At 42.8% G+C, this 16,979-nt stretch overlaps 2 long non-coding RNA genes and 1 gene segment (V, D, J or C); 2 read left to right on the forward strand and 1 right to left on the reverse strand.

The window, feature by feature from the left end:
* Window positions 1-715: 715 nt before the first annotated feature.
* LOC114677059 (uncharacterized) lies at window positions 716-3,534 on the reverse strand. The gene is made up of 2 exons (XR_003728381.2): window positions 3,350-3,534; window positions 716-2,646 (listed from the first exon to the last, which is right to left on the reverse strand). It is a non-coding gene; the product is annotated as an uncharacterized LOC114677059 (long non-coding RNA).
* LOC696684 (T cell receptor beta variable 4-1-like) lies at window positions 2,668-4,039 on the forward strand. The segment is given in 2 exon segments: window positions 2,668-3,035; window positions 3,146-4,039. Coding segments are annotated over 2 exon segments (525 nt in total).
* An 85-nt stretch (window positions 4,040-4,124) lies between these two features.
* Window positions 4,125-13,921, forward strand: LOC144340001 (uncharacterized). The gene is made up of 3 exons (XR_013415666.1): window positions 4,125-9,729; window positions 11,091-11,161; window positions 12,176-13,921. It is a non-coding gene; the product is annotated as an uncharacterized LOC144340001 (long non-coding RNA).
* Window positions 13,922-16,979: the final 3,058 nt, after the last annotated feature.

Raw genomic sequence — 16,979 nt, forward strand, 5'->3', positions numbered from 1 at the left:
GAGGCTCTGGTTTATGTTATCTCTTGGAAATAGTATTGGGTTTTATCTGGGAAGGTTGAATGTAGGACTAGCTAGGGCCTGTTTCAGCTTTGCCCTCCCTCTTAGGGAGCCCCAGCATGTGGTCATCATTGCTAGTGCATGCCTTTCCAGGGTCTTAGTGGGAATCATGGTGTTCCCACCACGACTCTCCACTCTCACTGGGTCTGAATGCCAATCCCTTCTGGGCCTGAGTATCTTCTGACATCCCTGCCCATGTCTTCAGCCTTCCAGAGTTTGTTCCCTGCTGGGCCTTCAGGAGTGCCACCCTCTGCATGCATAACTTAGGATCTGGCCCAGAAAGAAAAATAAAAAATAAAAAAGATTTTCTTACATGAGTTCTTGGGGCTCCTTGTTAGTACTCTGTGTCCTAAATCCCAGCTGTCTTGGAGTCAGTTAAGTCCTCTTGTCTTCAATCACATATATACTGCTTCTATTTTATATAAACATGTTTGCTTGACTTTTTTCATATTTACCATTCCACTCTTCACTCTTCTTGCAATTCACACGATCCTGAGATCATTTTCCTTCTTAGATCCATTCCTAATTCAGATGACTTGAGCTCTCTGGTCACCACCCCTTGTTGTGGGAAATGCTAACATAAGTTAGCTATTGTCCTCAGGAAAGTTAAACCTTTTACTTCCAGCATTATTTAAGGTTTCTGTTTAAACTCTATTGCTTTTTTTTTTCCATTTTCCTTGCAATTGGGTTTACTTATTGGGAACTAAACAATGCAATAAATTTTTATTTGTTCAAATTTGTTCTATTTCTTTGTAGAAGGACCAAAGTGTTTTCTTGCTGAAGTAGATACCAATTGAAATAATTTTAATAGGAATGATATTAGAGTTTGAAACAAGATTAATTTTAGGTTTTTATCTAGTATAGCAGGTTAGAGGTCCATCCTATATGTAACCCGTTGAGGGGAAGAATATTCAACCCCACTTTCTTAAAATCCTATCTACATTCCTTTACCTTTTTTTTTTTTTTTTTTTTTTGCTTTATGGGCCACAACGAAAATCTGATAATATGTATACATTAGAGGAATGCTAAAATTTTCTTCCTGACTGAACATATCCCCAGGTTAAAACAAACCTAAATTATAAATCCTTGACTAAAATCATGGATAAGTATCCTCCCTAGGCCGAGTGTAGATTTACATATAACATAGATTTACGACCCTAATCTCACTCCTACAATTACAATGATCATCACAAAATGGTAATACTGCTGTAATACAACAATAAATAGATGGTAAAAATCCCTTAGAAAGTATGAATCATCTCATTTTTGTGTTTATTTGTGTTCATTTGTATCTTCACATGTTCTAGAATGAAAAGTCAATATTGGCATAACTTTACATTTTAAGAAAATTGATGATATTTCAATAAATGGTCACGAAGCATAAATAGCGTATGCAGCGAAATAGAAATGACCCATAGGAATTCATCGAGCTGGTTTCAAGTTGGAAAACTCTCCACAGAACTGATGACCTAATGTGGTTTCTAACATTTTAGAAATGGAAGGGCTTTGGAGATCATCTCCTTTCAATTCCCCTGATTTAATATATGAGGAAATGTGGCATCACATATATGAAGTGATGGAACACTGACATACTGATTACATTTCCTAAAGTTCATGTAAGATACATTTTTATTCTCTAGCTGGTCACGGTCTTGCTCTGTCTGGAGTGCAGTAACACAAGGCTCACTACAGCCTTGACTTCCCTGCTCAAGCAATCCTCCCACCTCAGCCTCTTGAGTGGCTGGGACTACAGACATGCACCATTACATCCGGCTAATTTTTGGTAATTTTTGTAGAGATAAGGTGTTGCAATGGTGCCCAGACTCAGACATAGACAATTTCTGTTGAGTAAAACTTTAGAATGTCTTAGGTGTGGGGATACCTGGTGTTCCGACTGTTGACGCTCTGTATTGTTGCCAACATCTCTTTCCTTTTCATTCTCCCCTGGCCTTTCAAACCCACCCCTGCTGCCCAGGGATGTGGGATATGGATCCAGTCTGGATCCTGACACTGGGTTGGTGAGTGGCCAAGTGCTGCTTTGGCCACAGGGAGGAGCTGTGCTCCCGTGAAACCTCTGAGGCAGGGACCTGGGGAGGGATAGAGAGTGAGAGGAGAGATGGCCCAGGAGGGATCTTGCCCACGGGGAGCCATCCGTACCTCAAATGAGAGCATGGCTGTACTCAGGTCAAGCACACTAACATCAGCTTCAAGCTGATTTCCCTTTCCTTTGCACCACACACCTTGCGTTGTTCTTTTTCAGCATCCTGTGTATGTTAGCTCTAAGCCCAGCCAAGCCTCATGCCCTCCGCTTCAGGGACAGAGGGTGGCTCATCCCTTTCGTGCTCCCTCACCTCCCTCCCCACTGCCTGGTTGCTGGTTGGCATCACAGTCATACCCTTGAATGATGAGCGCTGGTCCACACTGCATCTGTGGTCATGCAGTCATCCTCCCTCCACAGAGCCAGGCAAAAAGGGCTCCACCGTGCTTAGACATTGAGGGAAGGGACGTTTTGAATGGTTCTGTCTTGTGTGATCCCGCAGGACAGAAGGAGATTCCTTGAACGGGAGTGGTCTGTTGCTGAGAGGGGTCCTGAAAGACAGGGAGACAGAGATAGAGGGAGGATCCACTTAATGAGGAAGCAGCTGAGAGCAAAGAGCCCCTGCCAGAGGAATATCCTTGGGGGGTAAAAAGCTGGCTCTGTCCTTTCTGCCCAGCCCATTCATCCCAGCCCAGACTATTCAAATCTACCTTCTATCAGAACTTAGAAAGGATGTAAAACGGCTAGGAAGAAACATCCCCTGGGTCTGGGGAAACTGTCAGGAGCAGTGACATCACAGGGAAAACCACCAATCAGGGCCAAGGAGACCAGAGCCCAGCCCCTCACCCAGAGGACCCCAGTCAGAGGCCTCATCTCAGACCCGAGGCTAGCATGGGCTGCAGGCTGCTCTGCTGTGCGGTTCTCTGTCTCCTGGGAGCAGGTGAGTTAGGTTCAAACTGTCTGTCCTTGAACTCCAAGCTTTTTCCTTGTGGCTGCAGCAACAACCCTCCTCCTGGGCTCTGCCTGAATTTTGTCCCTTTCCTCCTACAGTCCCCACAGACACTGGAGTTACCCAGACACCAAAGCACCTGGTCATGGAAATGACAAATAAGAAGTCTTTGAAATGTGAACAACATATGGGACACAATGCTATGTACTGGTACAAGCAGAAAGCTAAGAAGCCGCCGGAGCTCATGTTTGTCTACCAGTATGAGAAACTCTCTATTAATGAAAGTGTGCCCAGTCGCTTCTCACCTGAATGCTCCAAGAGCTCTCTCTTATACCTTCACCTACGCGCCCTGCAGCCAGAAGACTCAGCCCTGTATCTCTGCGCCAGCAGCCAAGACACAGCCTTGCAGAGTCATCGCTTTCCTGTGCAGAAACCTTCGGGGCCTGCCAGGAAGCTGTGGGGGCCACGGAGGGCTCGGGTGAGCATTTCCTGCAAGAGCCCCGACAGAAGCTTCAGAACATCACAGCACCTGCTAATTCATCCATGCGGCAACTTTACATCCTGTGCACATATTTAGAGTGTGGGTTTTCTTTTGCCTGAGTGTGACTGCCCTGTCAACTGCTTTGAAAAAAAGATAAACATATTCAGATCTACTTTTAAAAAATGCTTTTTTTAAAATCATGAAATAGGCTGGGCATGGTGGCTCAGGCCTGGCCTGTAATCCCAGTACTTTGGGAGGCCGAGACGGGCAGATCATGAGGTCAGGAGTTTGAGACCAGCCTGGCCAATATGGTGAAACGCTGTCTCTACTAAAAATAGAAAAATTAGCTGGGCGTGGTGGCATATGCCTGTAATTCCAGCTACTTATGAGGCGGGAGAATCGCTTGAACTCGGGAGGTGGAGGTTGCTGTGAGCCGAGGCTGCACCACTGTACTCCAGCCTGGGTGACAGAGTGAGATACCATCTAATAATAATAATAATAATAATAATAATAATAATAATAATAATTCTGAAATGAAGCAAGGATGCTCTAAGGATTTTTTAGCTTAAAATTTTAGAAGAACCCTCTAAATAATCACCTGTGTCACCACAGAGTTACACCTTGCACTAGGTCAGACACCATCCTGTGAGGAGCTATGTTCTCCTGACACTTCACGTCCAGTGGTTTTCATGACTCTTCTTTGGGACCAAGGGTTCCCTTCCATCATAGGTTGTTGTCATGCAGAGTCAAGCAGCACTGAGCATTGCGAAATCAGAGAACGAACTTCCAGGCAAGGGTCCCAGTCCAGAAGTCAGCTAGAGAGGACAGTAGTAGACTTACTCTTTGGGAAATGTGTTTGAGAAATATGTATCAATTTTCACCACTTCTATTGTTCTATATTCCAGTTTGTCTGTTCTCTATTATCTCGTTTTTACACTGAAAGCTAGACTGTGGATTCTAGCCCTGATCAAAGCTCCGAATGTGCACAGACACCTTCTCTGAACCCGGCAGGCAGCAAACATGCCTCTGTCTGCTCCCCTTGCTCTAGAGCCTGTGGATCATGGTCTAGAAGCTTCCTGACTCATCCACTCTCCTTTCCTTGGCTGGAAGTCTCCTTGTCGGTTTCAGGTCTCAGCTCCTCCCTGGATTTCCTCTCCAGACTGACATTTGAAGGATTATTTTCCCCCTACGGTCTCTTTATTCCCAGTGTGTTAAATCATCAGGCTCAGAGCCTGATGCCTCCAGAGCTCTACATTAGCCTTTAGAGAGGAGAGTGGGTCCTGGCTGTTCTGTTTACATCTTTTTTCATTCACTAATTCATTCATTCATTTATGATAGAGACAAAAGGCTCCCTATCCCAAGATATACGGTCATTTGTGCTGTATCAAAAGAGAAGATATTCTTGTCACAGTTTTATGAAATGAGGTAGCTTCACAACTTGGGGGAAAGCAACCTTTTAAGTTAGTTGTCAAAATTAGCCTTTTGCCTAAGTTAAGTTAGGATCCTAAATTGGGCTCCTACCCCTCCCACAAAAACTGAGAGACAGGGGCTCTATCTTCCTTGATGATTACATCTCAAAATATGGTTCCCAGGAAAGCCTGGGAAAGGAAGGTCTTGGGAAAGACATTCCTGGGTCATAAAACTGGCAAGAGGTTTATATAGATTTTAATAGGATTTACACACATTTCAAAGAGACAAAGGAAGAATTTAGAATTTCAAGACTTTGAAACTAAATGCTCTTAGAAAAGGGGTGAGGAGGAGTTTCTTGCATTACTTTTCACAGGAAAAATTAAGCCTCGTTTATTTATTTTGCATTTTCCCTTACAGTAGCAGTAGATGAGTTGATACTTTAAAGCCTCCGGACCCAGCCACCCTGATGCGGTGGGGAGGTCATGGGGAAAATGGGAAGGGAGTTTTGCTGTGGGGTTTCCCTGACAGATCTGCCCTGATTCAGGAGCACAGTCCTTAAAGAACCACAAAAGTCTGAGCACACAGGCAGAATCTGGCTCTCAAGCTTAGCAATGCAGACACCTGAGTACTGGGGACTTTATTTGCAGCAAAAGACCCTTTCCCTCCCCAGCCCCTGCCCCTGGCAGCAGCAGGCAAGGCCAGTGTTTCAGGCAGGTGGGAAGAAAGGCAGGACCTTTGGGAAACCCTGGCCAGCAGCACCCATGAGGCAACCCTTACAGAGCTCATCCGAAGGGGCAACGTATTTTGTGAACAGTAAACAACTCTGGGCTCCTTAGGAATATAAGGAAATCAAGCCCTGGGTGAGGCTGGACTTCCAGGGATGCTGGTATGTTCAGGCCCAGAGTTAGTACCATTCGGATACCCGTGAATACGTGGCCTTCGTTTGTAACAACTGTGCAGTGAGCTCTGTGAACGTCTAATCACCTTTACATAAGTCATTTTAGAAAAGTGCTAGTTGAAAGAATAAATGCAGAAATATTAATGATTGTTAACTCTGGAGAGTGGGATATATTTTTGTTACTCTCAGTGAACTATGTAGTATTAAGCGTTCAGTTACATGCATTTTATCAAATGCAGTCACTCCGGTAACACCACCACGACCAAAATGTGGAGTATTTTATCACTTCCTAAGAGGAAGTGTTCCCCTTTCTTTCAATGTCCCCTGAAACCCAGGGCAAATTTTATTAAAATGTCCCTAAGTAGTTAGTATTTTTGATACTATATATTTTTTAAATTTCAACCTTTATTTTAGATACAGGGGGTACATATGCAGGTTTGTTACTTGGGTATATTGCACCCAGGTAGTGAACATAGTACCCAATAGGTAGTTTTTCAACCCATGCCCCCTTCTCCACTCCTCCCTCTAGTAATCTGCAGTGTCTATTCTTTGCATGTTTATGTCCACGTGTGCTCAATGTTTAGCTCCAATTTGTAAGTGAGAGTATGCATGTATTTGGTTTTCTGTTCCCAATATACAGAAGCTATAATGAATTTAGAAAATCAACAAGCAGAAAACAAGTAACCCCATTTAAAGATGGGCAAAGGACGTGAACACTTTTCAAATGATAATATTTTTAATGGCACTCCTTAATTCCAAATTTTTCTTGCTTTCACATTTACATAGAAATACAGTTTAATTTGGTATATTTAAAATGTATCCTAAAATTTTGCTAGACTCATTTATTATTTCTGGTAGGATTTTGTACACTGTTTAGGGTTTTTCACATGGGTGCTTGGGTCCTCTGTGAATAAAGACTGTTTAACATCATCCCCTACCCTCTGTGCTTTGCTAGGAGCTCCATGGTCATGTTGAAAAGAAGGGATGAGGATGGGCATCCTGTTCTTCTTCCTAATCTTTGGGGAAAAAATTCAGTCATTTTTTTCAGTTTTTGACCATTAAGTATGATATTAGCTATAGATGTTCCATGAATGCCTTTTATAAGGTAGAGGACTTTTTTTGTTGTTGTTGTTCCTAGTTTGCTAAGAGTTTTTAATCAGAACATTGAATTTTTGGGAAATAATTTTTCTATATCTATTAAGATGATTATAAAAAATTTTTTCTTTCCAAGTTCTATTTTAGTTTTAAGGGCTACATGTGCAGGTTTGTTACATGGGTAAATTGCATGTCGTGGGTATTTGGTATCCAGATAATTTTGTCACCCAAGTAATCCGTTCAATACCCAATTGGTAGTTTGTTAATCCCTACCTTCCTCTCACCCCCAACCTTTCTGTAAGCCCCAGTGTCTACTGTTCCTTTGTTTGTGTCTATGTGTGCTCAATGTTTAGCTCCCACTTATAAGTGAGAACATGTGTGGTATCTGGATTTCTGTTCCTGGGTTAATTCACTTAGGATAATGTCCTCCAACTCTCTCTATGTTGCTGAAACGAATGTGTTCTTGTTCTTTTTATGGATGCATAGTATTTCATGGTGTATATGTAGCACATTTTCTTTATCCAGTCCACATTGATGGGCATTGAGGTTGATTCTATGTCTTTGCTATTGTGAATAGTGCTACATTGAACATCGTGTGCATGTTATCTTTATGGTAGAGTGCTGTATTTCTTTTGGTATATTAATTGGATTGCTGGGCCGAATGGTAGGGTTTTTTTGTTGTTGTTGTTTGAAAAATATCCAGACTACTTTCTACAGCGGTTGAACTAATTTACATTTCCACCAACAATGTATAAGCTTTCCATTTTCTCTGCAATCTTGCCAGCATCTGTTATATTTTGACTTTTTAATAACAGTTATTCTAACTGGTGTAAGATGGTATCTCATGGTGGTTTTCATTTGCATTTTTCCTACTAATTAGTTATATTGAACATTTTTTTCATAGGCTTGTAGGCTTCATGCATTTCTTCTTTTGAAAAGTGTCTATTCATGTCCTTTGCTCATTTTTCTTTTTTGAGATGCAGTCTTGCTCTGTCGCCCAGGCTGGGGTGCAGTGGCCGGAGCTCGGCTCACTGCAAGCTCTGCCTCCTGGGTTTACTGCCATTCTCTTGCCTCAGCCTCCCAAGTAGCTGGGACTACAGGCGCTCGCCACCACGCCCGGCTAGTGTTTTTTTTTTTTTTTTTGTATTTTTTAATAGAGACGGGATTTCACCATGTTAGCCAGGATGGTCGTGATCTCCTGACCTCGTGATCCGCCCATCTCAGCCTCCTAAAGTGCTGGGATTACAGGCTTGAACCACCGCGCCCGGCTGAATGTCTTCTATTCTTTCTCTTGTGTGATTGCTCTTGCTATGTCTGCTACTGCTGTGTCGATTGGGAATGGTGAGAATGAGCATCCTTGTCTTGTTCACAGGAATGCTTCCAGTTTTTGCTGCTTCAGTGTGTTATTAGTTGTGGTATGTCATAGATAGTTCTTAATATTTTGAAATATGTACTTTCAATGCCTAGTTTGTTGAAGGGGTTTTAACATGAAGGAATGTTTAATTTTATCAAAAGCCTTGTCTGTATTTATTGAGATGATCATCTGGGTTTGTTTTTAGTTCTGTTTATGTGGTGAATCACATTTGTTGATTTGTGTATGTTGAACCAATGTTGCATCCCAGGAATGAAGCCTACTTGATTGTGGTAGATAAACTTTTTGATGTGCTGCTGGATACAGTTTGCCAATATTTTGTTAAAAATTTTCACATCGAATTAAATAATTTTTAAATATGGTGACTTACATTAATTGCTTTTTAAATATAGAACCAATTATGCATTCCTGGGGCAAATCTCACTTACTGATTAGATATTAATCTTTTTATACATTGTGAGTTAAATTTACTTTATTTTTGTTAAGGATTTTTGCTTCTATGTTAATATTAGTACTATTTATTCCTCACAATTTGTAAATTGATAAACTTGGTCAATTTCATCAATAAAGTAAGCTGGGTCTGGAGTTTTCTTTCTGGAAAAGCTTTTAATTATTATGAGTTCAATTTTTAAAACTTCATCTTTGTGTATTTTTTAATATCCCTATGGACATTCAAGTTATCTACTGCTTTTTGAGTGAGTAATTGTGTTTCTTGGGGAATTTGTTTATTTTGTCTGCTGTTGAATTTATTGGCATAATATTAATCTTTCATTGGAGTTCTAATTTGCATTTCTCTAAGGATTAATGATGTTGAGTACATTTTAATGTTTTTATTACCATTTGCGGATATGTCTTTTTCATATACCTATTATTAATGTTTTGCCCAGTTTTAAAAGTTAAATTATATACCTTTTATATTGATTTATAGGAATCCTTTATATAATCTGGATACAGTATTCTAGTCCAATACATGTATTGTGAAACTTTTTCCTCGGTCTGAAAATTTTCCTTTCCACTTTCTTGATGGTACCTGAACACAATCCCTATGAAATGAGAGTACCCTTCTTTCTCCTTTTGTTTTCTCTCTACCTTCACCCTTATCAGTATTAGGCAGGTAATTAATTCAGTCAGATTGAGATATGCAAAGGGTTCTAGCTAGTCCTCGCAACACTGGCTTGGATATACCTCTGGTCTCCAATCACACGAGACCATTTTTGCCAGCCCAGAAGCTACCCCTGCTATGTATTCTACCATGAGTAGACCTTAAATGCACACCTCCCACTCTCTCCGTAATACATATGGCAGAATGGTGATGGATCCTTCTTTTGGCAGACTTTCCACAATGCATGGAGCTATGCCTATCCAAGCACATCTCTGCATGGACTAAGGACGGGGTGAATAATTGAGTCAGTGTTCCTGCTTCTTGCTTGTGAGTTTTCCCCAGTAAATCCTGTTTTATGTGTATATTGCCCAGGGCTAGTGCTGTCTACATGTCCCTTTATATGATTGTGCTCTCACAGAATTATGAGGCTGGAAGGAACAAACGAGTTCTCATAAAGAGAAATTTAATCACCTCTAGAAAGAAGTACATGCTAATGGCTTTGGAGTTTCTGTGAAAGAAGGGTTTCCTCCTGCCTTAGAGGGTGGGAAAAGTGGGCAATGTCTTCACCAAGTCAGCAACACTAGATTTCAGCCAGAGGCAGAAGTGGGGTTCTCTGATAATGCCCAATTGTGGTTATAGAGGCGCTACATGAGCAAGGCCATGGAGGTGAAAATGGAGGCATTTGGGCCGAAATGCTATAAATTGAAGTAAAACGGAAAACTCAGTACGCGTTCTAATGGAAGATGCAGCTTCCTAATATTGTGCTTTCATTTAGATTCTCTCATCTGTAATTACTCCACACACTGTCTCAAATCATTAACACAGCTGTGTGCCAGGTAATCATTTAGCCCCTTTGCTTGGTACAAGGTAGCCAAGATCTCTACTTAGCTCCCTGTTTTTCTCTGGGAAGCTTTTCCTGAGACCTGCAGTCACCATGCTTCTCAGACTTCCCTCTTTCTTATTGTCCTTTCCATTTATATTTTACCTTTAATTGTAGTTTATTTGATTAACATCTGACACTTTTGTGTTTCTCTTTTACTTATTTGTCCTCACTTAATTGTAACTGGCCAGCTGCTGTTAATCAAGTTATATTTTCTGGGGTTACAATGGTTATTTTTTCCTCTAAAGTTTCTATCTCTGTAAGAATTGAGGTAGCAGAGCCTTGTCTTTTTTAAAAACAGGGTCTCTTTCTGTCACCCAAGCTGGAGTACAGTGGTGCAATCGTGGCTCACTGCAGCCTCGACCTCTGGGATTCAAGCAATCCTCCCACCTCAGCCTCCCAAGTAGCTATGACTACAGGCACACACCACCACCACTCGCTAACTTTTTTGTTTACATTTTTGGTAGAGATGAGGTCTTGCTACATTGCCAGGTTTCTCTCAAACTCTTGAGCTCTGGTGATCCTCCTGCGTTTACCTCCCAAAGTGCTGGGGATACAGGTATGAGCCACCATGCCTGGCTTCTGCTATTGATTTCTAAAATTTAAATGTAGATCAGATTGTCTCCACGCAAGGAGGAAGTCAGACAGGGCAGAGCTTAGCCAATGTCCACGGTTTGTTTTCTCACTGCAGTCTTGGGCTCACCACTCATCTCTTCATACTCTGGCCCCAAATAGCTTCAATCTTCCCAGAAGATTCTCATGGTTTTCAGTTTGTTTCTGGTTTCTTAGTTATATCTTGTCTCATCAGGTTTCCCTGGGGAAGGAGCCAGGAGATGCTACAAGTCTGCAATTTTATGGGGAGTCAGATCGAGTGCTCTGGTATTTCACACATTTTTATAATATTATCTAAGCCTTCTCTTCTCTGAATATAATGGCTATTCATCATGGGATATGAGGCATCTCAGAAGCAATCTAGATATCTGTTTTGTTTCTTTTTCTAGTAAAGAATTGACCAGTATTCTAGCAATTTTATTTAGTTGAATCAGAAAAATTTTAGGCATTCCTTTTAAAGCAAAAAATACATAGTTTTTCTTAACGTGACTTCTACTGATAGTTGATATTTTTATGATTTTGTGTAGTAGCTTTACCTTCCCTAGGATCAGAAACCACATCAGAAAATCAGCTTCTATTATGAAAGGTTTTGGAGAGTTAGGTATGCAGAAAATCCATAAAAAGTATTAAGTTGTAGAACACTGCCATCTGAACTTGAGATAATTTTAACAGGTTTATATCCTTGAATACTCCCACAGTAGGGTATTTTTGTGATGGCCTCTTGGAAGAGGTACTGGTTATTGATCACATCTCACTGGCACATTGGCTAGTGACTGCTAATGTCAGATGCAGCTGGATTGGAACCTCTTCTCATTGATTTCTCATGGGGTCGTTTGCCTTTGGACTTAAATATCAAGAAATACTTCATAATGACAATATCTAGACTTGCTCTACATATGTAACTATTATTAAAATTCGATGACAGATATGTCAAATGTCGATATTTAAAGAAATTTGGATTGGAGATAAACTAAATCAGAAGTAGCAAGTGAAGGATAGTGGTTCTATAATGGAATCTTTCTCAGATTCTGTTTTTCCAAGTCTCATGTTTCTTTTTTAAATCCAGTCTGGCCTCTCCTCCTTAGCTTACTAAGTATAGAACCACAAATAGAGACTTAGAAATTTAATCATTTTCTGCACATATCTTTACTCATATATGGGAAAATGGGCAAGAGGATATTGTCAGTGAAATCAGCAAAAAGAGGATTTCTAAAAGAGAGAGAAACAAATTCCCCAGCAGCATGGCAACAGTGGGTATTGTTTTCTTTATTTTTGGATAAGCCGATTAGTTGGCACGTAGCACAGAGTGGTCTGAAAGGTCTGCTTCGAGGAAGTTGGCTGGAGTCATCACAGAAAGAAGAACTTTAATAATCAATCACCTACAAATCCCTGAGAGTCTGCCTGCAGCGAGGGGGACGGGAAGACTCGGTGTGATTTCTGGCACAGTTCTTCCCGTAGCACACCTACATGAGCTAGGCCGGGTTTGCATCATCTCCTTCATCAGAGTTTTCTCAAAGGTAAAATTTCTTCTCTATCACTTTTTCCCCTTTTACAATGCAAAAAGTGATCTTGAAGGACATAAATTTTAAAATGTGGGGGCTTCTTTTAGTTCCCCTAGAGAAAAAGTATAATAGTCAAGATGGTGAAATCGTTCCTAATTTAAACATGTCCCATGCACCGTGTTAGAAAGGCTGTATCCATCAGCTCAGACAGCCACAGCAAATAGCACAGACTGCACGGGTTAAACACAAATCTTTTTTTTTCTCACAACTCCAAAGTATGAAAAGGGGATGCCAGCATGCGGGGCTCTGGTGAGGGCCCTCCTCCTGGCTTGCAGAGCACCCTCTTCCAGTTGAATCCTCACATGGTGGAGAGAGAACAAGCCAGGCATCGAGTGCCCCATCCCAGAGGACATTAACCATACTGGATCAGAGCTCCACTTTTATAAGCTCATGTAAACATAGTTTTCTCTATAAAGACCCTATCGTCAAATATTGTCTCCCTGGGGGTTGTATTTTGGAGGGACATACATATTCAGTCGGTTAACAATGGCAAAATCTTGGTTACTGCGCAGCGGGCCACACGGGGGTGCTGTGGAACCACTGAGCTCCAAATGTCTCTGGGATGTGCACAGAGCCAGGAGCCTGGGACACGGAGGGTTAAGGAGCAGCCTTGCTTGATGTTTGTGCTCACTAAAAATGTGATGGCAGATACGTAAAATTGCAGGTGTGCCTCTCTTCAGGGAGCCATGCACTTCAGCTCTGCGTGGGTTAGGAAGTCTCCGTGAGCTTGCAAGGGAGAATGAAAATGGGCTGTCCCATGCTGGGATGGGACCACCTGCATGTCCCCGGCAGGCACAGACAGAGGAACAACAGCCTAGAGGGAAAAGCAAAGGAACTTGGGGTGGGGAGGGACATGCAGCCTAACCTCATTCCAGCTCAGAGCAGCCCAGTCCAGCCCCACATGGTATGTGAGAATATATACAGCACAAAGCAGAGGTCTTCGATCGGGTAAGCCAGGGGCATAACAAGGAAGGCAGAGTGCATGAGAACCTGCAGAGATGACATCAGAGCAGTGACATCACAGCCTAACATCCGATCAGAGATGCGGTGCTCAAAACCCCAGCTCTCAGAGGACCAGTATCCCTTGCAGGTTGACACCTGACCAGCTCTGTCCCACCTGGCCATGGGCTCCAGGTGCCTCTGATGGGAAGGCCTTTGTCTCTTGGAGCAAGTGAATCCTTCACACAGGTGGGATGTCTCTGAAGCAAGCCTCATCCAAGGCATCCTCAGGCTCCCTCCGGTGTTCTTGCCCCAGCCTTTGTCTCCCTCCGTCACAGGCCCAGTGGATTCTGCTGTGCAGAACAGAGAGCAGTGGACCTCAGAAAGCCTGCAAGGGGAGGACATAGGACAGTGACATCACAGGATGCCCCTCCCACCAGGAAAAGCGAGGCTGAGAACTCAGCTCTTCCCCAGGAGGACCAAGCCCTGAGCACAGACACACTGCTGCCTGCCCCTTGGTGCCACAGGCTCCATGCTGCTCTGCTGGGCCCTGCTTTGTCTCCTGGGAGCAGGTGAGTCCCTGCAGACAGGACAGCACCCCATTCTGAGCCTGCCCCACCCCTGTGTTCTCCACTTTACCTTGGGGAGGTACCACCGCACTGTCTCCCGTGCTCATCCTCCATCTGCTTTTCCCACAGGCCCAGTAGAGGCTGGAGTCACCCAAACTCCCAGATCTCTGATCAAAATGAGAGGACAGCAAGCAACATTGAGCTGCTCCCCTATCTCTGGGCATAGGAGTGTGTCCTGGTACCAACAGACCCCAGGACAGGGCCTTCAGTTCCTCTTCGAATACTTCAGTGAGACACAGAGACAAAAAGGAAACTTCTCTAATCGATTCTCAGGGCGCCAGTTCTCTAACTCTCGCTCTGAGATGAATGTGAGCACCTTGGAGCTGGGGGACTCGGCCCTTTATCTTTGTGCCAGCAGCTTGGCACAGCCCTACAAAGCCAACCACATTCTGTGCACAAACCTCCCGGGCCCAGTGTGGAGCAACCTCAGCCCTGACATATCTGTGAGAACCTGGGGACTGCAGGGAGAAAGAAAGGCAATTTAGAATGTTAGGACCCACAGCCTGGGGCTTTCTGCAATTCGGGGTTGGAGGAAACAAGGGCTGGAGAAAACAAGGCCAAGAGAGCCTACTCTGAGGACAGGTACTGCTTCCGTAGGTTGACTGCAACATTACCTTCTTTGCCGACACAGTAAGCTACAGGGATAGAGGAAATGTTTGCAATTTAACAGCTGGCGCGCTCCTTTTCAAGACAAGGGATTTAATTTTGTGGTCAAGATTGTTGATAACAGCGTAGTGTAGAAGGGAGAATAACAGGGTTTTCTTTATACAACTTGGGGAGAAGAAATCAAGATTTTGGGGAAAGTCAAGGATAGAGAAAATGAAAGATGATTGAAAATAGAGATAGAGCAGAAGGTGATGAAAAGTGGTGTTCTGTGCACCATGAACTCTCTTCTCCCCTCTCCCAAAGTTTTCAATACCTAGAAAAATTAAGGAAAGGTCTTATAGCAACTGGAATCACCTGGTAGCCGGTCCCAGTTGGAGACATCACCAAAGAGCCTCTTGGCCATTGTGAGAGCCCTAGAACTGCTTCTGCTGTCTTCCTTCTTCCGGCCCTAATCTCGACTCCTCAGGCCACAGTCAGGTACTTCCCAAAACACAGAGGAAGGTAAAGTCACCCTTGTTCCTAAAGGGGCAAATACTTTCCAGTTTCCCCCCAAATACATTCTGTGGCCCTGGGATTCCTTTCTGACATTCACCTCCCAGATCCAATTACCTTCTATGACCAAATGCTCTTTGAACATTTTCTAAAACTCAGCAGTCTTTACATCCTCTGCGTTTGTCCTCACTATTTCCATGGCCTGGGAGGACCTTTGTTCTCCCAAGACGGGGTCACATACCAATCATCTGCCAAGGACAGGCTCACATCTGCCTTCCTCTTCACTTCTTACTGTGACATTCCCTGGGACTGTACTGTATCAGTCTCTTCCCTTTATTTTCATAGGAAAAGTCAAGTGTATAATTGATACTCTTTGATGTTTGTAAAACTAATAAGTTACTGCCCTCTTATACAGAATCCTGGAGTGTGATTAAGGGACTCCACTTGAAATATCATGCAGAATGATTATGAATAGTCTTAGTATTTCATGTAACTTCTGTAGTATTCCTAGCAATTGTGTCTTCACACAGGATTGATGACCAGTGCTGTTAAGTATCCAAAGTATATCCAATGCTGGAATTTGCAAATGTTCTTTTGGAGTGAAGAAAATTATGTTATTTGTGCTGATTGAAGAATCACTAAAAAAAGAAAATTATGGTATAGTAATATTCCTAAAGACTCATAATCCTGCAAAAAACTTCCTCACCATAACCACACTTTCCACAACCACATTTTTAAAGATTTGGTGAAAGTGGAATGTAGTAAAAGGTGCTTGTTAATCACCCTTGATGAAATCAACCTAAATCAACCTAAAACATTGAAAAAAAAAAAAAAAAAACTAGTTTTGCTCAGTAATGGAATCTTATCATCCTTGACAATGAAAAGATATGTGTTTGTGAGTGTGTGTGTGAGTGTGAATGTGTGTGTGTGTTTTCTTGTGGATATTCACTCACACAGAAATAGTTTCTCCCCTGGTGGCATTTTATGAGGTGCTGGGTCACTAGCAGAACTCCTAAGCACTTCTAGGTAAGGATAGGAAATAGCAGACCTAACTGAATCTGCCTAAGTTATAGCTGATAAGATAGTTTATTTCAAGATTTTATAAATTCAGAAATAAATTTGTAAAATCAAAAAATCCTCTTTATAAAATGTGCTAACTAAAATTTGTGAATAAACTAAATACAATGTGTAAAAAGATGTGGGTCTGACTAATCAAAGGGAGCTCTGCAATGTAGTATTTTCAGCCCAGATTGGCTTGATATTGTCACACTATTTCATCCTGTGACCTGTATGATTCTGGCTCCTCTCTTCCATCTTAGGATGCTCATTGCTATAATGTAACAGTAATTTATTGTGCAATCAAGATGTGTCCTTTTGTCTCCACTGGCCAAGGGTGAATTTGAAGTTCCACCCTAAATCAGCCCTTCCGGGAAAGCAATAGAGAGGGTGTGAGTGAGATAACGGGGTCTGCAGGGGTTGGAGTGGGGGCATCCCTGTTCTTAACTTGGACAATCCTGAGCTCATCAGGTCAGGTGTGAATCCATGGGGCTGTGGAACGTTGGCCACTTGGGGGCGCTGTGGCTCCACAATGCTGCAGGGAACCCTGGGGAGGGGTGCGAGAGTGGCCGGTAAAGGAGGGTGGAAGGGAATGCCTGGCTGCCTGCTGGCATCAGGAGATTAGGTGGCTATTAGAGTAGGTTCTGGCCTGGGACTGCCCAGGGAAAGGTAGGGCCGGGGTTTGCACCAAGCAGGGAGTGTCTCTGCCTCTGCATGGGCAGTGGAGAGTGTAGGGGCTGGGGTGGCAAGGGCTGGGAATCAGTGTCAAGGCAGGGACAGGGTGGGCAGAGGAAAATGAAG

This window comes from Macaca mulatta, chromosome 3 (genome assembly GCF_049350105.2).
Source record: "Macaca mulatta isolate MMU2019108-1 chromosome 3, T2T-MMU8v2.0, whole genome shotgun sequence".
In the NCBI taxonomy this organism is placed as follows: Eukaryota; Metazoa; Chordata; class Mammalia; order Primates; family Cercopithecidae; genus Macaca; species Macaca mulatta.